Source organism: Callorhinus ursinus, unplaced genomic scaffold (assembly GCF_003265705.2).
Source record: "Callorhinus ursinus isolate GAN/ISIS: 27379988/994484 unplaced genomic scaffold, GSC_fseal_2.0 scaffold5, whole genome shotgun sequence".
Taxonomy (NCBI): domain Eukaryota; kingdom Metazoa; phylum Chordata; class Mammalia; order Carnivora; family Otariidae; genus Callorhinus; species Callorhinus ursinus.
In genome coordinates, this window is record NW_027397067.1 from 62,198,139 (window position 1) to 62,222,774 (window position 24,636).

Sequence of the window (24,636 nt, forward strand, 5' to 3'; positions counted from 1 at the left end):
ATGTTAAAAAAAAAAAAAAAAAGAAGATAGCAGGAGGGGAAGAATGAAGCAGGGGAAATCGGAGGGGGAGACGAACCATGAGAGACGATGGACTCTGAGAAACAAACTGAGGGTTCTAGAGGGGAGGGGCGTGGGGGGATGGGTTAGCCTGGTGATGGGTATTCAAGAGGGCACGTTCCGCGTGGAGCACTGGGTGTTATACGCAAACAATGAATCATGAACACTACATCAAAAACTAATGATGTAATGTATGGTGATTAACATAATAAAAAAAAAGGTAGGCATTTTCTATGGTTCTGATCTTGAAAAGTCATAGGGACAGAATGGACAGAAAGAGACGATACCCTTCTGAAACTCAGACAGTTATTTGTTCCCCTCACAAGAGCTCCCATCATGGGCCTCATTAAATGCTGTATCTATGGTGAATGAGATTGTTCATTATGCTTACACAGTGACCAAAACCAAAATACAAACACATTAATATTTTATCAACTAAACACCCATTGAGATTTGCTGGAATGACAAGTTACACCAGGTATAATGAGTTACTTAATATAAAGCCCAGAAGGAAATATGAACTTTCCCTGGGGTGGTGTACGGGCTGACATTTTTAGTGGCAACAGAGTGGGGCACTGAAGTCACCTGAACTTGGGTTTCTATTCTTTATCATTTACCAGCTGGTGACCTTGAGGAAATTATTTAAGTTCTCTGGGCCTCAATTATTTCATGGGGGAAATGGAGATAATATTAAGAACCATCTCATGGGATTGTGAACAGGTAGGATATTCAGAACAGGTAGGATATTCAGACATCCCAGTTGTCTGGGATGGTCTGGACCACAACCCATCAGAAGTCATTGGTTATCAACAACCAGTGTAGCTGTACCAGGGTATTCTCGTTGAAGACCAACCCCAGCTGCTAATATCATTGAGTGCCTAATAAATGTTAGCTATTGTTATCCCTAGTTTCTTCTTTTGCCTATGGTGACTATGAAGGATTTTCATACCCAGAAAAAAATACGTTTAAATATTACTTTAACATAGCTATTTAGAAGATATAGCTACGGCAAATCAACAAAATAATGGGAGAGGGAAAAAAAATTTAACTTCTCACTATTTGAGCTAAGGATTGGGTGACTCCAGAGAACTATAGGACCTCTGGCCCCACTCTGGCTGATGTCATCTGTAATTTCAGGAAAACTCATGATCCCTTGTAGAACATCCCACTTGTAAACCCCTTCAAAGTAGGCACTGTGCCATCCCTTCAATCATGGCAACAGTAATAGAAGCCATAAAAGACTCAAGACACCAAGTTCTAAATCTAAGCTTTGCCGCGAATACATTATGTGAGCTTGGGTGAGGGAACTTTCACATCCTTATTTATGAAATGGGAATAAGAGCGTCTGTTCCAGCTGCCAATGGATCAGCTGTGGTTCAGATGAGAAACTGTACTTTGGAAAGCACAGAGTGCTGTGTAAAGCCAAGGCGGTATGATTTCAATGATGATGGCCTTGGGGTGAGCCCCAGGAAACATGTGGGTGCCAAAAGCTACCAGCTATTGAGTTTCAATTAAGAAACTGTGGCCAGGCAAAGCAGGTCAGAGGGAGGCAGGAGTTTCATGGGGTTGTAGAGAGGCACTTAGCAAGCAATAGAACTAAGCATCAGCCAGAAAATCACTCTCCATTACCATTAGAATCGGGGACAATGGCATCAGCACCCTGGAAACCTAAATCTTAAAGCTTTAAAAGCAGGAAGGGGGCTGGAGATAGAAGGAAATAGGGAGCATGTTCTTATCTTGGCAAAACTGTGTAACTGGCTAAGTTTATTTTCAGTACCTTTTTCACTTTTCCTGACATTACCCCTACTGTTTTCCTGAAACCCCAAACCTAGGTTGTAGGATCAGAGAGCCCTCGGGGCACCTGCCGGTTGGCCTGTGCACCCAACCCCTGCTCCACAGGCAAACACCCACCAAGGCCTAACCTCTCCAGAAAATGACTCCTGTTCTGAAAATTATACCCTCCTCCAACATTTGTGAATTCCAAGTCCTATTCCATACCTGTCCGACCTGGAGTTATTACAAAATGAATTCACAAGAAAATGGCAATGACCCATAGGTTCTTAAAAGTCATCCTTTAATAGATTCATTTTTAAAGAGAATTCTAAGGATGATAATGTCTCAATCCAGTGTTACCCAAAGTTTCCTAACTAGGAAAATGGACAGATATCTTCCGTTTTTATCAAATTCTAGCTCTACTACTTACTAGCTGAGTGACCATGGGCAAGTTACTTAACCTCTCTGTGTCCCTTTCATTATTTATAAATGGAGATGATACTGATACCTACCATATAGGACTGATGTGAAGGTGCATGAGTTAATATAGGATAAGCAGATAGGACAGTGCCTGGCACATGGTATAGGTATTAGTATTTCTCAATAGTTTTTTAGTTATATCACTCATTTGCACCAGGCACCACCCATCCCTTCTAGGAAAAAAAATACCTTCCCCAAGAGGTAATACATCTAAACTCCTGATGGTCCTTGCTCTACCAGTTTTCCCTTCTTGGTATCTTCAAATTCTCTCTTTCCACTGGGTCAGTTCACACACATACCTACAAACTCTCAAATATTTCTAGCTTTAAAAAAAAAAAAAAAAAAGAAAAATCTTCCTTTGAATTTGTTTCCCATCTAGGTCAGGGCCTCCATCTTCCTCCTTATGTCTTCTCACCATGTTGATAACTCCTTTAATCTAGATTGCTCTCTTGATATAACTATTTCTCCCTTCATTCCACTTCATACATTTGCATCAAGAGTCGTGTCCTCATTACCCATTTAATCCTTGAATTATTATAATGTGGATTTGCTTCCCCATTTCATTAGAATAGCTCTTACTACTTGCCAAACCCATGGACACTCCCAGCGCGCACCTTGCTGGCATGATGCTGGCACACTCCATTCTGACATGGAGTCCCACTACCGCTGGCTGCTTCTCCCTCTCTCTTTCAGCTTCCTCGTCCTACCTCTTCCACACTGTAATTGGCCAGCAGACACTCTCCTCTCATACAGGAAGATCTCCATCTCTCACCCACCTATCCTCTTGCTGTAGACATGGGCACAGAAGGATGGGAGAAGGACACCACATGAATCCGTGGGAGAAAGGCATTTGAGGTGGGAGAAGAATATAAAGGGGCAGGGAAGGATTCAAGATGCACCACAAGCCAGCAAACAGCTGATTGCTGAGCTCCAGGGACTATCAGGGCAGACTCCTCAGGAAAAAGGAAGGGAAATTGGCCTGGAGCAGGCAGGCCCTAGCAGTCCAGGAAGGGCTCTGGCTGCTAAGGAGTTTGGACTTTATTTTATTGCAGTGGTGAAGAGTCGGGAGCAATTACATGTCTGCCACACCCTGCAAGGCAATCTTCCCATGCATTTTCCTGTTTTCTAAGGTAATTTAAGTTATTGTTTCAGACTTTGGGGAAAGCTACCAAATAAAATGAATAGAGCTCACCTTTTTAAATTTATAACCACATCATCGTACTCAATAAACCGTTGAGTATCCTACCCCATTTACCATACACAAGAAAGGTCAAAATTGATGTTTCTGGAATATACCAGGGAAGTGTGTCGCAAAGGAGTAAACAATCTCAAATCCTAGTTTCCTTTCCCCTTGTGAATACTTCTCACATCTCTTCCTTTGCTCTTATTACTTCAGCTTGTTTTTTTCAATTTCTCCAGGTTATGACCAAGCTGTCTATACCAGTTCGTTCACTTTTCTCTTTAAAACGATGAGGACTTCTCCTGGGGAGTCCAGGGCAGTGGGTGGACCATTGCTGTGGGTGTGGCAGCTCCCTGATTAAAAGCGCAGAGCCCCCACTCAGCCTACCCTGCCCATAGGTCCTGGCCACGCCTGCACCTTTTCTACCGGGATACCTTCATAATCTCTGACCCAAGTCTCACGATGGGAAGGTTCACAGCCTTAGATTCTTTTACATTGCCCAGTGCCATTCATACTGCTGAGCCTATCACAGGTGCACAGTGAATAGTTATTGTCCAAATCAAGTAGAAATTTACACTAATTTGTGCTAGGCATGCAAGTGAACTTGGAAGGCAGCCTAGGGAAACAGCAACAATAAAAACCTGAAGACCTGGGGCTCCTTACAAGGAAAGAAGCAAAAGTGTGCAAAGCAATATCAAGATAAAACACCTTATTACTGATTTGATCCCAAAACCTGAGTTTTTCCTATTGTAAAGCCCAAATAAGCAATATTTATTTTACCATAATGTTGTTTTTCTTAAATTACCAACCTTTCCATGAGAGAGCTAGTAAGCTGGAACCAACCTACGGAACTAGAACAAAACCAGAAAGCAACATAGTACAGTGAAAAAGAACTCTGGAATATGGCAAATTTGGCAACAAAGCCTGGTTCTACCACAAATTAGCTGTGTGGCCTGGTAGAAATTACGTATCTTCTCTAGACCTGAAGTCCCTTAACTATTGGATGGGAAAACCACCCAACCCACTGCATTATGAAAACTAATGTTTAGAATGGACACCAAGAACCTGGCTCAGAGTAGGCACAAAATAACCTTGATTATCTTGTTTTCTCAGCAATTGTGTGCCTTTGTTGTGTCAGAGCTGTAGGCACTGAAGATGTATCAGAAAAAAAGTCAAATGCATGTTCTCAGAGGGCTTATGAGAACACAATGAAAGCCCCAGTGAAAAATACACATGATGTCCATACACAAATTGCACATACAGTTGTAAAGGGATTAATAATATAAGATCCTAAGAAGAAATCAGGAACCCTGCCCCTATATCAAGGTCTCCAAATGTGTTTAGTAAGAACGACTCAGGGTACATGTTAGATTCAGGGCCCCACTTCTGATTTACCAAAACAACACACCCAAGGGAGGGGATTAGGAATGTGGGTGTCATGAAGTGTCTCAGGAATATTTCATCATTAAAGAAAGACCTAAAAAGAGGTCAAGGTCCAGCACACCTGCTTTTTATAGGCTTACCCAGCCATATATTTGGGCTGTTAAACTCAACCATTAGGAAGTGCTTGAAAAATATTTGTGAATGTAAAAAATATTCTAAGCTACTGAAGTAAATGTTCTACCCCCACAAACTTCCTTGATGACTCCAACACAAACTGTCAATCCCAGTTTATCCACACAGAAGTATCAATTAAGGACCCCAACATAAAAAAAGCTAATTTTTCTCAGAAAACAGAAAAAAGAGAAAGCAAGAGCTCGGGCATCACAAGGCTCTGACACACATCTACTGACTCAGCCAAGACCAAGAGCTGGGATGCCCCACCTCCACTTCTTGGTGACTGGTTGCTCTCTCCTACACCTATAAATAGCTGGTCATCAAGGGGGCAATACAAACTGGAGACAAAAATCAAGTGCAAAGTACATCTACTGAAGTCTGGTTAATAATAGATTCACCTCCACGTAATGCACATGCATATAGGAATTCTGTAGCAATCCCAGATTCAAGAATTCTATGCCAAAGTTACATGGACCAGTGGAAAAATCCTAGTGGAAATCCTAGTGTGTTAGGATCCAAATTATACCTCCAAGACTATGGTTTGTGCTTGGAAACAATTCTGCCATCAGGACTTATACTCGGTTTGAGGCCAGGTAAAATGTGGTCTTTGCATGTGAAACAAGCACTGCTCCCACTACATAAAGGAACGGCTGATGAAAGACCCAATTCTCAATCAGAATGGCACACAGCTGCAAAACCAGCCCCTGGCCCCTGCCATTCTCAAAATTTAAATCACACTAGAAACAGTCAACCAACTAAGGTTTCACAAATCGGAGTTCATGACTCCCCTTGGCAAGTAAGACCACCTCCTTTCAGGGACAAATAAGTTTGTTCCCCACTCCAGTTAAGCTCCTCTTCGGTGGACTCAAACACGGTCTTCCCTTTCCTGTCCTCATACTCTTGTCTTTCTCCAAGGTAAGCCTTTCCTCATCTAGGTTTCTTTCCTTATTTGACAACAATGACTCAATATCCAAAGCTTGATAAAAGTCCCTTTTATAGTAAGTAACATAAGAATTTGTTAACAGCTTTCTCTTGGATGCAAAACCAGTGGCATTTCTAGGCTATATCCATGCTTGAGATCTGGAGTACCATCAAAACCAGGGGTGTATATTTGCCATAGCCATACTACACTCTTGTATAATGCAGCACAAAGAGCCCACCTCAGGAAAGCTGCTTCCTCCTAATCCTATCCAAATGCCTAAACTCTACCCCTTAATGCAATTCCCTTATTTTTGTGAGAGCCTCATTATCAATGATATGTCAATACAGAGAAAATCCAAATTGAGGAAAATTTTGCGCAATATTATGAGGCATAGGAACTCTAAAATACAGCTTGGCAGTTCCTTATAAAGTTAAAACACACTTACTATAGGACTCAAAAACCTCCCTCCTACCTCTTTATACGAGAGAAACTTACATTCACACAAAAACTATTTACAGTGGTTATTCACATTTACCAAAAACCGGAAACAACCCAAATGTACTTCAACTGGTGAATGGATAAATGGTGGTATGTCCATTCAGTGGAATATCACTCAGTAATGAAAAGGACTGAGTGGATACATGCAATATGGGTGAACTTCAAGTACATTACACTAAATGAAAGCAGCCAGACTCGAATGGCAACATAGTATATTATTTACATGACATTCTGAAAAACGCAGGAGTGCAAGATCCCAGAGTCCTGGGATCGAGTCCTGCGTCGGGCTCCCTGCTCAGCGGGGGGCCTGCTTCTCCCTCTCCCACTTCCCCTGCTTGTGTTCCTGCTCTATCTGTCAAATAAATAAATGAAATCTTAAAAAAAAAAAAAAAAGGATGGAACTCCGATGTGGGTGAAGGGTAACTACAAAGAGGCACAAGGAAACATTTTGGGGTGTAGGAAGTAAATTTGATGGTAGTGATGATTATAAGACTGAATACATTTGTCAAAACGCAAAGAACTACAAAAGATGCATTTTATGGTATGTAAATGACCTAAATAACTTAAATTTTAAGTTTCTTAACCCACTAATATAGAACAAAGAGAACATTTGAAATAGGGACTCAGGTTTCAAAACCATGAAATAGTTTAAATATTTTATCTCAGGAGAACCTGAGGTTTTTTATTTAACCAAATTTAGATTATGACTGTAAATGTGTGTTAATTCTTAGACAAAAAGAATCCATTTTTTGTTATGTAGCTTCTACAAGATTTATATCAGCTGGACAAAACATTTTTCATTTTACATTTGACTCTTTATAGCCTATTTATATAGACACCTCTTTTTTTTTCCCCAAAAAATATATTAGGGCATCAATTTTCACCAAAGACTTCTTAATCCTTAGACGATCCTAATATTGTTCTTTGGTGCCTATCAAGTCACCATCTTAGGTTGATTATGGTCTTCTTTAATGGTTCTCTGGCCTAACTCAGCCATATCTTCTCTGGAAAACTAATGGAATCATACAGCTCTGACCCAATGTCAATTTTAGAGTGCTTAAAATTTTTCTTTTGCAAGATCTGAAATTTTGCTTTGCAATCAATTTACATACTGTATGGCTGGGGGATTATCAGACCACTAGACAGCCCCACCGATAAAAGAGCAGGTGTTAAGTGGCAAGTAAATTTTGGGTGGGGAGGGGGAATCATTTAAGTGATGAACCTTTAGTGAATATACTGTTATAATTTTTACTTTCCTCTTCTGCCTCATAACTGCAGGGAATCAGATAATACATTAAAAGTGAAGATGCTTCATATTTTACCAATTACATTTTGTTGGTCTTACCCAACTCTGAGAACCTACATTCCTTCACGGAGCACCTACTACTATAAGAGACACTACATTATGTGGCCATAAAAATGGCTTAGATGCTTTTTTTTTAAAAAAAAATAACAATGTATTATTTGTTTCAGGGATACATGTCTGTGATTCATCAGCCTTAGACAATTCACAGTGCTCACCATAGCAAATACCTCCCTCCCCAGTGTCCATCACCCAGCCACCCCATCTCTTCCACCCCCTCCACTCCAGCAACCCTTGGTTTGTTTCCTGAGATTAAGAGTCTCTTATGGTTCATCTCCCTCTCTGGTTTCGTCTGCTTAGATGCTTTCTTAAGTATGGCAGGAAGGAGACATCACTGCCATCATGTTGTCTAACATTTACTGTTTATTGAGCAACTACCAGAATCAGCCCTCTACATGCCTATGAGGTCATTACTATTGATATTCTCGTTTGCTAAATAAGAAGTCTCAGAGCTGTTCGGTGAATTACCCAGGCCCACACAGCAGGTCGTCGGCAGAGCTGGGGTTCACACCCAGTCTAGCTGCAGAGCTTGTACATTTAAAGACAACTACAGCCCTCACCGTGAGACACAAGCAGGCCTGAGCCCGTTCTGGCCCCAGCTCTCCAGGTGAACTATAGCTGAGGCTTCACACCCCATGATCAGTCCACAAACATCTGTCAAATCCCTGAAGACTTGGGAGTTTCCTGGATGAAATACCACCAAACAGCAGCAAGGTAAGTTGAGGAGCAAAGAGCTGAACTTGGCATCTGGCTCCTCCCAGCCTCAGTGCCCTTGGAAAAAGTCTGAAGGCAGGAAGGCAGCCGCCCCTGTCACCCAACAGCTGCCTCCCCTTCGTGCTCTTCACTCGGGGAGGCAAGCTGTGCCTGCAGCTTCTTGCACCCACACTTTAGAAAAACCAGACTAAATATAGCCAAGTTTGCTCTCATGAGCCAGCTCAGAGCTGGTAGTGCTGCTACATTCCACTTCAGAAAATTGGGGAGAAATCAGCTTGGTTTACAAGAGAGCCGCTTTCCTTGCTTGCTCCTGTGGTTTCAAAAGGACCGTATGCAAGATCCAACTGGACTGCAGGGAGTGCTGAAGGTTTGGCCAAGCAGATAATAGAGCCGCAGGAAAAGGAAGGTACCAGACGTGACTTAGGGTAGCATCCCCATTCACTTTCCTGCCCATAAAGGGCTAAACAACCACAACACCAAGACTTTGGGGAAAAAATCCATTAGGTAGAACATACTCTACATACACCACTGTTTCATGCCCTTTCCGCCATGCTCCACCCATCAATATCCTGGTCCAAAGCTCACGCGAATGCTCCTCCCTTGTTAGGCTATCCCATCCAGCTCAGAACTAAATGCTCCATTTGTTCTCAGACCTCCCACGTAATGTTGCTTGTACTTTTACTTAGCACTTAGATCATTCCACCTAATCTGCTCCATGGTCTCCTTCAGCGAAGTGATGACGGGGAGGTACAGAACGGGCTAAGCTCTCTTCTTTATTAGACTCCCCCCCCCCACCCCGCAAAATCTAGTAGAGTTCCCTGCACACAGGCTGTGTTCTATTGCCTATGAACAGAAAATACAAAACCTATACGAGTGCCAGTGAAAGGGTTTGCAATTCCCTGCCCTTCTCCTAACTAAATGCAGGATATGGGACCCTCCCTGGAGTTCAAGCACCGGCTTCGGATCCCGGGCTGCCCCTCCTGCGCAGGTCACCACAGCATCTACCGTGACTCAGCCTAACAGAACACAGTGACTGCAGCAAAGTCCTGGGCAATCTCCCCTTAGGAGCGCCAGCACTTGTTTCTTCTGGCTTAAGAGTGCATACAGCAAGACAGAAGAGCGAGCGAGCTGGGCCAGGCAATGCAAGAGTAGGATTAAACTGAAGCCCTCCCTGTCTGAACTGGCTGAGAGGTCCCCAAGAAGTGATGGGAGTGACAGGAACCACCCCCAGCAAGCATGGAGGCAGGGTTCGAGGCCCCGCTTCTCACACCGGATAGGAATTTTCCGTGTTGGGCTTCTAATCACTACTCTCAGGTCTTAAAGTGATTCATAGAAGCTGCTGGTACAGAAAAGTCAAATCTTATGCGCTAGAGAACAAAATTAAGTTTAGGGTGGGGGAAAGAAGGAAAAAAGACCCCCTCGGTGATAAGTTGAAGTGGAAGAAAATGGGGCAGCAGCTAGTTGAACAAGAACATCCTAATGCACAGGTAAAATCCTGTTAGGGAAACTGGTCTATGCTCCCACTGCTTCTACGGCTCCTAGTCTGTAGGTGAACACAGGTGGGAGTTCTCTCAGGGGTCTAAGGGGCTACCTGAGGAATCAGAAGCAACCATCATCTACCCATTAATTGTCTTCTCCTCATTCATTCAACAAGCTTCATAAAGGGTCTACCACGGGCCTGGCCTAAGACACAGTGCCTACCCACACCGAGCACCAGCACCACCAAGTACAAGAGGTGATTGCACTCGATGTTTTCAAGAAGGAATCGCAGTTAGAAAAATGTCGGTGGGCTAGCTCTGACAGCCCTCCTTGCTTCAGGCTTCATAGGAGGGGAAATCGGTGAGGACACTTCAGTCTCTCTCCACTCTCTCACGGGCAATTAGATTCAGAAGAGGAGACAACTACAGACATGCAAGTCTAGGAGACGGAACAAAGCACACGTGTCTCCGGCCTCTCTCCTTCCCTTGGAGTCCCACCTGCCTGCTGCAGAAGCCTATGTTCTCTGGGCTCCCCAGGCTGTTACAGGGGCAGCAACTCCTACGAGTGGCAAGTGCTCTGCAAGTCTACTTTATCATCTAACCCAAAGCCAAACAACCAACCAAAACAAAAAAACCCACCAAACAAAAACAAGAACCCATGGAGGTATGGAGGTTTGTAATAAAGAGGACACTTACATCTCCCATCATGAGTCTCTGTGACTCAGTTCTGAATTCAAATGGGGGTAGAAAGCCTTCATTGACGACTCCTTCTCTTTGGTATGCTTGTCTGACTAGCTCATTTGCCCTTTCTCCCAGCTGCTCTTGTGTGTCCTTACAATAACTTGGTGATGGGCAGTTTTTTTTCTTTTACAGGAGAAAAATTCTAAAACCTGAGCCTTGAATGACTTTGAGGCCATTTGATAGCCAATGTGTTCATTTAGGATGGAAAGTTCAGATTCCTTAACACAGATGTCATCCAGAGCACACTGCCTTCCATTTGAAATCTTTGGGGATGGGGAGTGCTGAATATTGGAAATCATTTTTATGCCACATAAAAGTGTATTAGATCTGAAATAGAAGCACTATGCACAAAAGTTTGTCCACCCCACTTTGCTTATGCAGCTCTGAGGATGAAGAAGGGAAGGAAATGTGAACAAGGAGTAGGAATACCCTTCTCTTGCTTCAGCGCTTTTATACTCCATTCATGAAACAATTACTGCAGTCCTTTAAGTGCCAAGCACCAATCCTGGAATACAGAGATGAATACAACACTGTCCCTGATGAGTCCACTTTTTTCCTCTCTAATAATGCAATCCATTTCTGTTAAACATCACCTCATGGACACAATCATCTACACAGTCTGTCCATGGAGAATGGATTACTTTATGGCTTCTGCATGCTACCTCTCTCTAGTGGCCCTAATTTTTCCAGCTATTTTGGGTAATTTACTAAAATACAATTTTTTTTTTTTTTTAAAGACAATGGATGTAAACATAATCCCAACCTGAATGCAGACTATGTACTCTATGGCTGGAAAGCATAACCCTAAGCTGCCCAGCTGCCTATAAATGTGAGGCATGGGTTGCCACCACACTAAGGAATAGAAACAAGATACTGTAATTAAAGTCAGAGAAGAAAACATAACCCAGGGTAGCCATAAAACAAAGGGCACCTCTTTGTCATCTTAAACTCAAGGCTAAGGGTTCAGCAAAATGAATGAGCTCCCCATTCTTAACACTTTTACTACTTTTAGCACTTTACACTTAACACAAGGTCAAGCTTAAACAGGTTACACGTGATTAAAAAAACCTTCTAATTTGCTACTAATTAGGTTTGTACGAGTAAGTGAAAATTCAGGATACAAAACATGCCAAATAGTAAAGCTTTGTTTTGTTTTGTTAAGAAGGATGGGAGTACAAAAAACATTTACTGAGGATCTATGTTCGAAGCACCCTCCATAAGCCCTCTCCTTTATTAAATCCTCCCAACTTCCCTAGGAAGTAAACAGTAGTGTGCCCTTTTCCCCAGATGCAGAAACTAAAGTTCAAATGTTAAGTAACACGTACACGATTTCCTATTCCAGTTCCTCTGGCCAAATTCCTTCTCTGAATCGAGTGTTTCTCAATGAACCTAGGGACACTGGCTGTTACTTGGTTTTGGGTTGTGAACTTTGTATGGGATGGCCATGCACTGAGGGATATATGGCATCCCTGGCCCATGGACAAAAAAAAAAAATACCAACAGCAGCCCCAACATATCCCAATCACACACTTGGAGGACTGTTACCCCTTAGATGAGAACCACTGCTCTAGAAGATTCTTTGAGCATCGGGACAAAAGACTGAAGAGAGGGGCACTTCCTTTAAAAATTTCCCTTACCTTCAAATCTCTCAGAAGTCCCTTATTTTATGGCGCTTGGGCTGCTAAGAAAGCCCCATGCACACTTATGGAGTCAGTTACAAAAGTGGCCATGAATTTATTTCCCATACATTCCATAAACATTTACTGAGAACCTACTATGGGTCAGGTACTGTGCTATGGGCTGAGAATATAAAGTCAAAAAGTACAAGGTCCCAACCCCGAAGGGGTCACTGTCTTATAGTCTAGTGAGAGGTTAAGTATGGACATGTTAAAATATGTGTAAGCACAGGTACTAGGGAAGCTTAGTGCAGAAGGCACCTCCCACAGACCAGGGCAGAGAGCTGGGAAGGCAGAGAGAACAAAGGGTTGAGACAGGCTCCCAGAGGAAGTGAAGTTTTCCCTGAGCCTTTTGAAAGATCAAGTGAGAGTAGCCAAGAAGTGCCCACTAGGCTGAGCAAACTGCCTTTGCAAAAACAGAGCTACGGAATCCTTTTTGCAGCTGAAGTTTAAATGACTTCCTTCAGTCCTCAAATTGAGACCTCATTGTGATTCAAACTCGGGATCTCCTGTTTACTAGACAAGCACTTGAACCAAAAAATCTCTAGAAAATAAGCCTCTGCGGTCTACGTGTACTTCATTCCAAAGCTCTTTTTTCTCGCAAGGTCTGACTTTGCTGGTATAATAACTCATCAGATGAGAAATTACTAATTTTATACTTCTTACAGTGAACAGGAAATTGTTTTCAAATACACTGCGGACTGGCAACCAGTGGGAGTGTCCCTCACTTGGGAACACAGAAAAGTGCAGAGAAAGAGAGAATAATCAAGGTCATCTGAAGGGTGAGGCAAGAAGGAGTGCCAGCAGGTCAACCTAACCTTGGCCTGAAGCTCAGGAGGAACTTTCATCTTTTTTATCTTTTTTTGCTCATCTGAAGTCTTGTTTCACTTACAATCAACTGTAATGATGCAGAAAGCCAGATTCTCACCTTATTTTTACGTTTGCTCAGTACAGAAAACTTAGAAACATCTTTGGCTATTTTTTTTCAAAGCCATGTATGTTAGAGATGTAATTTAAAAACCATAGATGTGAATAGAATATAGATAACTAAAAGTAGCAGGCTGGGGCGCTCTGAACCTCAGCCCAAAGGCAATAGTTTTTTGAGTTAAGGTACTGAGCAGAACTGGGTTGTTGCTACTTCAGATGATTAAGTAATTATAATGAGAGCAGGAGTCAGAGTAGTTCACTTGCTCTCTCCTGGGGCAGGGAGGGGAGAGGGAAGCAAGTCTTGTGGTTCCCTCTTGCCTCTAGCCTACAAGGAACAGACTCGTTTCCCCTTGGCAAGGAGCCAGATGCACTGGCAGGCATGCCTTCTTTTTCCTACCCCAGTTCCCCTCTTACCTGAGCCACACTCAGGATAACTCTGCAGGGAACTGTAGGCTCTCCTCCAGTCCCATGATTACCGCGTTTCATCGTTCAGGCACAGTTTGACCTCTAATTTGACACCGCAAACACATCTGGTCCACATATTTCTCCCCATAAACTACCCTCCACAAAAAGTCTGTGTTCCAAGGGAAGAGAATCTGAAAGGAAAACTCGGGATCCCTCACAAATCTTCTGCCCCTGCTTTCATCCCTGAGGTTCAGAGGAGACAGTATTGTAGAGCCAAAACTGCAAAGCCAGAGGCCATAATTATACTAGAAAAGAGGAAGGTGGTCTTCGAAGAAAAGGATTCACCCACATGGAAGAGAGACTGGTTGTTCTTTTTTATTCCTGGCGGATTCCATTTCTTTTCTGTAAACTTTGCTAACCCCGGGATGGTCGTATAAACAGAGACAGGTGTAGGGACACCTCCACCCTCTGAGTACATCTGCTGCCACCGCTGCCGGGTGCACACGATAGGGGCCCTGGACCCAATCGAAGACCATGCTTCCCGATGACGCACCTGGCCAGGGTCCTCTCCCACGTGTGGGGGGCAAAACGAGCATCCCCAGCCCCCTGGCCACCCAGCCGGCCCGGGTGAAAGGGGATAGCGAAAGGGGCACCTCGGGGCTGAGACCTCATGCCGGTCTCTCCGGCTTTCCCCCCACTTCCAGTAAACCGTGTCGCATTAGGGGTACTCTTCGCCTCCAACCACAAAGTCCTGCGCACCTACATGTCTTTGCAAAGGAACTGAAGAAAGCGCCTACTGGCCTTCCGTGGCTCAGGTGTGTGCCAAGAGGTGTAGGAAGAAAGGGCCCGCTCGCCACCACCCTCTTTCCTCTCCTTCCCACGTTCCCCAAGATTCATCAGGGATGTGTGTATTGGGGTGCGCGGGTTAAGAGGGAGCTTAAAATGCCCAAGCGTCCCTTACCTTCCACAGCCATTCTCTCAGAGCTTCCCTAACGCATGCATAATTTTCTCGGCCGAGATACTCCTCCTGCCCCGTGCTCCCCCCTCCTCGCGCTTTCGCCTAAATATTCTGTGCTCATCTGCTCTAGGACCAACCTGCCGCGGTCACGCAAAGCGAGGCTGCCGGCTCCGGCTCCGCGCAGGGCAGCCTGGGAAGTGTAGTTCCCTCACTTCCCTCCGACCCGGGAGGGTACCCCGAATCCTCCCCAGGGGACTGCCCCGTCTCCACACTCGGACCGCAGCTCTGGCTGCAGCCGGCCGAGGCAGAATAATCCCTCCTGGGTGAGGTGGGGTGGGGGTCTCGTGGGCGGAGCCGGCGACCCCCAGACGTGGCCGGGACTACATTTCCCAAGATGCGATACGCTGGGCTTCGTTCGGCGCTGAATAGAGACCCGAGATTGAGCTCTTCGCTGACAATTGGAAGTGGGTAAGCACCTGGCAGGGGTCGTGCGGAGGGCTGGAGGCGGCGGTGTCTGTGGTGGGATCTTCTGGGCTTGTTCGCCGGCCTGCTTGGCTAACCATTTAGTGAGGAGAGCAAGCCACCAGCTGGCTGCGGTTCCCCGCCTGGGCTAGAGAGCCGCTGCACAAGGTGCGGTTGAAAGTTGTTCCTTTGCGCCCTGGGATACTCGGGGTTCTGCAGAATCCCGCCAAGTGATATAGCTGGTCGTCTGATCCTCCAGGTGATGCAGGTGGATAAACACTTAACCTGGGGTGGGGGATGGCTTAAAAATCCCCAACAGGCATCATCCTCAAGGGGTTATTAGGAACCAAATATAGGAACCGGGATCCCACCTGAGGATGTCTGATGATGGAAGGCTGTCTTGCTTCCCTTCTAGGAGGCTTTCGGCTTGTTTGGCCTGGAAGCCCACTGGCGGTCTGTGATGGGGCCTAATAATTAACAGCGCCTAAGAATTCGGGTTCTTTCAACTTCTGACCCTGTGTCCTAACTCCAGGCGTTGGAGGTGCTGTAAGCAGACAGGAGAAAGAATCACATGGAGGGCAATAGAATTCCAGAGCTGGTAAATGCCGATAAAAATGAAGTTCCCAGACCTCTTTTTTTCTTGCACGTGGAAATGCAGATGCAGTTATGGCTGGTAGAGGTAAGGGGATGGTCTTGGGGAAAAAATCTGACTCAGGACTCTAGTAAGTCTTTTAAAGGCCTTGAGCTTGGAAATTCGAATGGTGTCACTTCCAGTCAGCACCCAGCTCTTCTATCCCCTTGCCTATATATATAGCTCCCCCAAAAAAATATATTTCTGAAAACTACTCTGGAAAATTAGGTGGCACAAAGATTCGATTCTTCCCATAAAGATGACTAGATTTTCTTTGTCTCGGTCATAATTTAAAAAAAAAATAATTTGAGTGTGTACATGAACCACTGTTTTTCTGGTCACTAAGTATGTGCCTGATCCTACTATTGAGTAATATGGCTGTGTCTGGGTACTTTTAGAAATAACTGTTTGTAACTTAAATGCTATTGGTGATACTTTAACTGTGTGTCCATAGAGCTGTGTGCAAATCAAACCCAAGGCTTCCATCCTTGGTATAGTAGCCAGAGACCTGTTCAGTGAAACAGTGAGTATTTGCCATGGATAAAATAATTTTTCCAACCTAATTCATAATGATGTATTTCTGGAAGGAACTGAAATCCGGGTGCTTTCTCTCCCCTCTCATGTAAGTCTTTCCTTAGATAGAACATTTGTGAAAGAAAGCCATGCGACCGGAAATATCGATGATTCTCGACCTTGTCTGTGCACTAGCCCTTGACAAACACACATTCTTAAGCCTCACCTTAATCTCACAGAATCTGGATTTCTGAGTTTTTGGATAGGGACATTTAAGTTTTAAAAACCCACAGGTGATTCTCATGTTCAAGGAAAGTGAAAACCATTAGTCTGTTTTCAAGCTTTTAAGGATCTGGATGATACTAAAATGTAAAAGTTACTGAAATAATGTTTTTAATTTAAAAACATTATTTCAGCTCAAATCTTTAAGACTTTTCCCAATTGATGTGCATTCTAGTTTGAGTTTCACTTTTAGTATAAATTAATATGTGAAGAAAGTACTAGTTTAACCATAAGAAATAATCAATATTGATTTTTTTTTTTAAACCTAGAAATAGAGCAGTGTCACATGGCTTAACCTAATAAAGGATAAGCAGAAGCTGGGGCTTTCAATTCTGGCTGATCAACTAGGGGATAGGACGAAAGAGTTCTCACTAGAATGGCCAAAAGGAAAAGAAAATAGCAACTCTTGGCAAGACTGTGGAGCAGTAAAGACTCATAAATACTGCTGGTGTTGTGCAAATTGATACAAACACTTTGGAAAACCATTTGGCTTATTAAGCTAAATATATGCTTATCCTGTGACCCAGCCGTTCCACTTGTAAGTGTATAGCAGGCAGATATGCATACACATCTCCAAAAGACATATACAGGAATGTTCATGGCTACATTATTTGTAATAGCTACAAACTGGAAACAGTTAATGAATTGTGGTTTAAACAAACCATCCCATATCTGCAGGGGTTAGCAAACTATGGCCTACGGGCCAAATATGGCCTACTACCTCTCTCTGTCTTGTTCATGAGCTAAATATGGTTTTTACATGTTTAAATGGTTGGGGAGGGAAAGAATATCTGGTGACATGTGAAAATTATATAGAAGCACCTACATAATAGCTTCCATTTTGCTTTTTGGTCTGGAACACCTAAAATATTTCCTGTCTGTCCCTTACAGAAAAAAGTTTTACCAAATCCTTCTATAAAGTAATGAAAATGAATTACAACTGCATACAACAAGTTTGATGGCGACAAATCACCCCAAAATTGAGGCTTAAATTAACACTCATTTATTATCTCAACTTCTGTGGGACAGAGATTTGGGCACAGCTTAGCTGGGATTTCTGCTTCATGGTCCTTTACAGGCTGCAAATAAGGTGTTGGGCCAAAGTCATCTGAAGTTTCAACTTGGGAAAGATAAGCTTCCAAGTTTGAGTGGTAGTTGGCAGAACTCACTTCCTCACAGGCTGTTGGACGGAGGGCCTCAGTTCTTTGTTGGCTATTGGCCAGAGATCATCCTTAGTACTTTGCCACAAGAGCCTCTTCAACATGGCAGCCTGCTTCATCAAAGCACACAAGCTAAGGCTAAATGGAGTTTACTAGCAAGATGGAAGTCAACCTTTTGTTACCTAATCATAGAAGTGCCATCCCCTCAATGTTGTCCTATTCTATTAGTTAGATGCAAGTTACTCAAAGGGAGGCCATGAATATTGGAAGGCTGGATCACTGGGGGTTATCTTAGAGCCTGCCTACCACAACACACAGAATGTTGAACAAAAAAAGCCAGACAAAAAGAACTACATAATGTGTGATTCCATTTATATAAAATTCAAAAACCAGACGAGATGAAGCTATGGCGTTATAAGTCAGGATAGGGGTTCCCTTAAGTGTGTGAAGGGGGGAATATAAGTGCAGGGAATGGTTAGTAAGTGGAAGGAAACCCCATGAGGGCATCTGGGATGCTGGGATGTTGTGATTCTTGAGCTGCATGCTGTTTACACATATGTATATTGTTTGTGAAAAGGTATTGAGCCATATGTATCTGATTTATGGAAGGCTGTGTGTGTGAAAAACATACTTCAATAAAAATTTTTAAAAAGTAATATATGCTTAGATTCAAGTAAGCATGATAAATGACCCATTTATCAGCTACTCTTTGATTATCTATGCCTTCTCTTTCTTTGCCACAGTAAAGTCACAGTTGATTCCATTCCATTTAACAAGTATGTTTTGAGGACCTACTAAGTGCCAGGCACTTACCTAGATGATTGTAATACATAGTAGGCTGAATTTCTAGAAATCGCCCTCAGGAATACCAGAATCCCCTAAACCTGTGAATGTAATGAGTCGTTCTTCCTGTGATTGTATTATGTTAAAAGGCACAGTTGACCGTAAAAATGGAAGACTATCCAGGTGGGCCCAATATAATCAAGAAAGAATTTTCTATTGGTAGCAAAAGGGGAGGGCAGAAGAGGAATTCGAAGAGATTCTAGGCATGAAGAAGACAACACACAGGTTACTGCTTTGAAGAGAAAGGCATGTGAGTAGGGATACAGGCGGCCCCTGGCAGCCAGCCAGCAAGGGAAAGGGGACCTCAGGTCTTGTGGCTATAAGGAACTGGATTCTGCTAACAATTTGAGCCTGGAAATGGATTCTTCCCCAGAGACTTCAGATAAGCGTTCAACCCACCTGACACCTTGATTTAGGTCTTGTAAAACCTGAACAGAGAACACAAGTGAGCCCACACATTCCTCTGAGTTACAGAACTGTAAGCCAGTAAATCAATATTGTTTTAAGCTGCTAAATTTGCTTATTTTCTATTTAGTTTTTATGCAGCAATAGAAATTCATACAGGATGTATCCTGTTCACAGCAGACAGCTATTCTAGACCTATTTTTGTGGGTGGGGACACTTAAAAAAATGATTTTAATGCTGACAAAGTAAATCAATCTCTGGAGGTAGGACTCCCACCCCTAGCATTTTTTTTTCTTTTTTCAAGTTTTTCAAGTACTTCAAGAGATTCTAATCTGAAGCTTCTATTGAGCAATCTTATTAAGGGGATAGAGACCAAAATGCCTGGGTGAGAAGAGATATTTGGCATTCCCCTCTGTTACATGTTCCATTAACCTGTCACTGAGTTTTGTCATGGCTTCTTGCAACATACCCCTTGAATGTGGGCTTCCTCTCCACTCCCTCTGCTACCCTGCTGCAGGACTCAGACCTGGGTTTCATTTAAATAATGTGAGTGTTACCACTGGCTCCATGAGGACAGGGGTGGACCCTGGTTTTGCTCGCCTTTGATGTTCAGGTCACTAGTACTGTTTGCCACGTAATAAGTACATAATACATATATCACATGTTTATAAATGATGGCTGATTGAAGGAGCACATGAATAAACTACCCAGTCGTGATTAGGTCTACATTCTCCCCAATGAAACTTCAAGTTATTATTTTGTTTTTGTTTGTTTTAATGTTCCATGCTGGTAGAGGTAGATATTTCTACACCTGGAATCAATTCAAAAATGACTTAGAGACAAGTTCATCTGAGCCTTCTCATTTCACAGTTAGGGCAGAGAAAAAGCATACCCAGGTCACAGCATGGCAGAACAATGTCTAGACCAAGGCTTTTTTTAGGGGCCCTGGGGTGGTGGAATGGGAAGGTTTCTGTTGCTTCAGGCTTGGCTTGGTGTAGGGGCTTAACATTAAATGGAAGAGGCTGGGGCAGGTGTCCTTGCTTCAGGTTCGTGGATAGGTTGGGGTAGATCTACCTTAGGCTGAAGGGGCTATGGGAGGGACAGCCATTCTCATAGTGATGGCAGAGGAATAAGAGGGCAAAAGGAAGCATGTGAGACCTTTTTTTTAAGATTTATTTTTATTTTAGAGAACACACTTGCACAGGAGGGGTGGGGGAAAGTCAGAGAGAGAGGGAGAGAGAATTGCAAACAGACTCCCCGCTGAGCAGGGAGCCTAATGAGGGACTCATTCTCACCACCCTGAGACCATGACCTGAGCCAAAATCAAGAATCAGCTGTTTAACCCACTGAGTCACCCAGGCACCCCAGTATGCAAGACTTCTAAGGGCTGGCTCAGAGCTGGGGCGTGTTCACTTCTTCCCCTTTGTCATTTGTCAATGTAAGTCACATGGCCAATCTAATAGTCAAAGAATGAGGAAATATATTATACCATGGCAAGGATGTGTGCAGGGAAGGATGAAAAATTGGATTAGTTACTCAATCTCCACAATGGCTGTGTATTAGTCTCCTGTGGTTGCCATAGCAAGGTGCCACCAGCTGGGTGGCTTAAAACAACAGAAATTTATCCTTTCACATCCTGGAGGCTAGAAGTCTGAAATTGAAATGTTGGCAAGGCCATACATCCTCTGAAGTCTCTAGGGAAGAATCCCCTCTTGCTTCTTCCTGGTTTCTAGTGGTCACTGGCTATCTTCAGGGTGTGTTGCTAAATTACTCCGATCTTTGCCTTCATCATCCACACGGTCTTGTTCCTCATGAGATGTCTCTGATTTTAAATCTCTCTTCCCTATAAGGACACCAGTCACTAGATTCAGGGATCACCCTAACCTAGTGTTACTTCACCTTAATTTGAAATTTCCAGATAAGGTCACATTCATAAATACATAGGGTTAGGAATTCTACACATTTATTTTGGAGACACAACTCAACCCACAAAGACGAGAATCCTGTACCATCTTTTGTAAACTAGAGCAGTTGTTCCTAAAGTCTGGGTCCTGGACCCACAGTATGAGTATCACCTGGGAGCTGGTTAAAAGTTAATGTTCATGGGTCCTAACCAGACTTACTGAATCAGAAGCCAGAGAGGTAGGACCCAGCAATCTGTGGTGCAACAAGTTCTCCAGGTGATTTTAACTCATGCTAGACTAGAAAACAGTAGAAGCTAGGCGTTGCAGAAAGGTAAATTTGGCCATTGTTAAGAAGGAGTGAGACACCCATTCAGGTGTCTGTGTGTGTGTGTGTCATAAGAAGGCAGGTGTTAGAAGTAGAGTGGATTTAATCCACTTGAGTAATAAAAATATAATTCTAAGGAATTCAGGTCCCACTTGCCTCATGGATCAGTGGACTTGACAAAGCACTGTTCTTATACTCAAAAGTCATCACTGAATTTTCATTTTCTGTGGGTGTGAAAAAGATGGGAGGAGTCATCCGAACTGGTTCCTGAGTCTACAGCGTGAGCTACACTGGGTAGAATCAATGAAAAAAGGTAGCCAAGGTCTGGGGCATCTGGATGACTCAGTCGGGTAAGCATTGGAGTCTGGATTTTGGCTCAGGTCATGATTTCAGGGTCATGGGGTTAGGCTCTATGCTTGGCAGGGAGTCTGTCTGGGATTCTCTCTCCCTTTCCCTCTCAAAAATAAATAAACCTTTTAAAAACATGTAGCCAAGGTGCTTTGCACAGTGTTGAGTGCTTTAGTGGAAATGATTATTACCAAAGACTTATTGCTGACTCTACACTTCTGTTTTCAACCAGTTCTGGAAAAAAATGACATTTGCAACACCCTCCCCACCCCCCATGTCTGTATATGCAGAGCTAAGAAAGAAAATGTGTCACAGTTTGTTACAGAACTTCAGGCATGGGATGTAGGAAGTTAGTTTACTAGTGAAGTCACATCTAATGCACAACAAATTTAACAAAGGGAGTCAGCACTTAGATAGGGTTAGATTCTCAGGTAACACTATAGAATAAAAATCAGGAATGGGCAGCTTTTTGCTTGAAAATACTTTACGTTGTCCCTTGAAAAACAGGGCATGTAATTGTATGTATACAGTCCTGTCTAGTAATCCCTAACGTGTCAAACTTAGAGAACATAAAGGAAAGACTACGAGGAAAGACTTTATGCAGGTGTCTGCATATTCAAAACATTCTGCCTTTAAAATAAATTCCTAGTTCTGAATGTGGGAGATGGTGAGACTGTTCCAAACATTTTCTTTTGGACTCTAATACCTTAATATGCTGGGTTTTTTTTTTTTTTGAGGATTAAATGAGGAAATTAAAACTCCCATCTGAGCGTAGAGGTAGGTCTCAAAAGAAATGGGAGTCTGTTCAATAGATGTAACCTATCTATATGAATATAACATTATGGAGTGGTTACGATTTGCTAGAAATTCTTCTAAGTACTTTAAAACTGTGCATTCTGGCTCTGGAGGCCATGTGTTTCCCTACTGTACTATGCTGCCATTCTAATTTTGCACAATTGTGTTTCTGCTCTATGCAGTTTGGAGGGCGGCAGACCAAAATCAAAACATGGAGCTGGATACATTGGTATCAGGTGTGGACCCAAAAAGCATACCGCCCCACCCCATCCTGCCCACTCTCTGTGCCTCTCTCCTTGAAGGGTGGCAAGTAATATGATAAAACTTCTACAACCTTTTCTTTTTAGGAAGCCAGCTCTATGCTTTTTTTCTTTTCCCAGGGGCAGAAAAAAATAGCATATTGTGTTGTTGCAAAAGAAAAGAATGGAGTTGAGCCTTCGTGGTTAGAGATGAGAAAAGTCTTGTCAGAAAGTAAGAGTCAGGGGAATTTGTGCAGCCAGAGCCCGATAAAAGGCACGGCAGGGGCTGATGACAGATTACTGTCCTCATAAACCCGAAGGCATGATCTAGGGCTCAATCCTAATGTCTGCCAAACTCAAAGAAGTTAAAGAAAAATGGGACAGAGGAGATGATTTAGATTGCACCTGGGAGAGAAGGAATGTAGCACACCCAAGATGTGCCTTGTGAGATCAGGCAAGCATCCGCAGAGTACAGCCCCAGATTTGCCTGCTACTTGCTTTCTCCAGCCTGTGGGAACTGTTAGAGAAAAATTTGGCATTTACAAGTTAGTTCTGGGAGGTCTGATTTTGTTCAGGAATCCTAAAAGCTGTAAATGTGGATCTTATGAGAGCAAGGGATATTATCAGCTCATTTTTGCCCCATAGTTTTAAGTGCTAATGGTGTAGTATTGTTGGGTGTCTTAAGTGATGCAGTGTATGTTTGAGTGATCTCTGCCTTCCTCATACAACCCTTCTTGGGTTGTATGGATTCTTGGGTTGATGTGTGTGTGTGTGTGGGGGGGGGGTGGATCCTTCTTTCTCATTCCCTGGGCTGCTCTCAGGAAGCAAACAGACCCGACCACAAAGCCTCCCAGAGGCACTGGGTCGTTATGGTGCTGCCTTCCATGTGCTGTATGTATTGTTGACTTTGCCTTTGGAGGCACAGTGATGGAGCAGGAATAACCTGGACCCTGAAAACTATAGATTTGAGTTTAAAATCTGCCTCTCACCACAAACCAGTTGGGTGAATTGAAATGAAGTAACCTCTCTGCTCTTGATTTGCTCATTTATAAAATGGGTAACAGTGTATCTGTCTCGGGCTTTTTGAGGATCAGTTGTCTATCTAGCAAATTAACCCCCAAAAACTAGTGGCTTAAAATAATTTATCATCTCACAGAATTTCTGTGGTTCAGGGAATCTGAGAGCAACTTAATCTGGGTGGTTCCAGCTCAGAGACTCTCATGAGGTTGCCATCAAGATGTTGGCCAGGGCTGCCATCATCCAAAAGCTTGACTGAGGGTAGAGGACTTGCTTCCACTGTGGTTTCCTCACACAACTGGCAAGTTAGAGCTGGCTATGGGCAGGAGGCTTCAGTGCCTTGCAACATGGACGTCTCCATGAGACTGCTGGGTTGTTCCTCACAAAATGACAGCTGGCTTCCCCAGGGAGTGAGTGATCCAGGAAAGTCAGGAGAGTCCACATGCCTTTTGTGTCCTGGTCTCGAAAATCACAGATCATCACTTCTGCGTATTCTGCTTGTTGGAAGTGAGCTCCTTGGTCCACCCTTCACTTAAAAAAAGGAGATTTAGGCTTTTTTTTTTTTTTTTTTTTTTTTGAAGAGAATGTCTAAGAATTTGTGATCATACTTTATTTTTTAACCATGATTTTTTATTTTATTTAAATTCAATTAATTAACATATAATGTATTGGTTTCAGAGGTAGAGGTCAGTGATTCATCAATCTTTTATAATATCAAGTGCCCTCCTTAATGTCCATCACTTAGTTACCCCATCTCCCTACCCCTCTCCTCCAGCAACCCTCAGTTTGTTTCCTATGATTAAGAGTCTCTTATGGTTTGTCTCCCCCTTTGGTTTTGTCTTGTTTTATTTTTTTCCTCTCTTCCCCTATGACCTTCTGTTTTGTTTCTTAAATTCTACATGTGAGTGAGATCATATAATAATTGTTTTTCTCTGGTTGACTTAATTTGCTTAGCATGATACCCAGTAGTTCCATTCAGGTCA

At 43.1% G+C, this 24,636-nt stretch overlaps 1 protein-coding gene and 1 long non-coding RNA gene across 13 annotated transcripts in view; one reads left to right on the forward strand and one right to left on the reverse strand.

The window, feature by feature from the left end:
* SAMD12 (sterile alpha motif domain containing 12) overlaps positions 1 to 14,860 on the reverse strand; it is a 378,670-nt gene extending 363,810 nt beyond the window's left edge. For all 9 annotated transcript variants that reach the window (XR_012378308.1, XM_073893137.1, XM_073893141.1 and 6 more), the window contains exon 1: positions 14,733 to 14,860. Coding sequence is in view for 8 of the 9 variants with exons in the window: in XM_073893137.1 (XP_073749238.1) it covers positions 14,733 to 14,745 (13 nt within the window). In the remaining variant the exon portion in view is untranslated. The remainder of the gene's footprint in view (positions 1 to 14,732) is intronic.
* Positions 14,861 to 15,078: 218 nt separating this feature from the next.
* Positions 15,079 to 24,636, forward strand: part of LOC141372759 (uncharacterized) — a 55,911-nt gene continuing 46,353 nt past the window's right edge. For 2 of the 4 annotated variants that reach the window (XR_012378163.1, XR_012378161.1), the window contains exon 1: positions 15,079 to 15,197. This is a non-coding gene — a long non-coding RNA (uncharacterized lncRNA). Of the gene's footprint in view, positions 15,198 to 15,628; positions 15,871 to 24,636 lie in introns of those variants that run through there. The other 2 variants (XR_012378162.1, XR_012378164.1) reach the window with 2 other exon arrangements.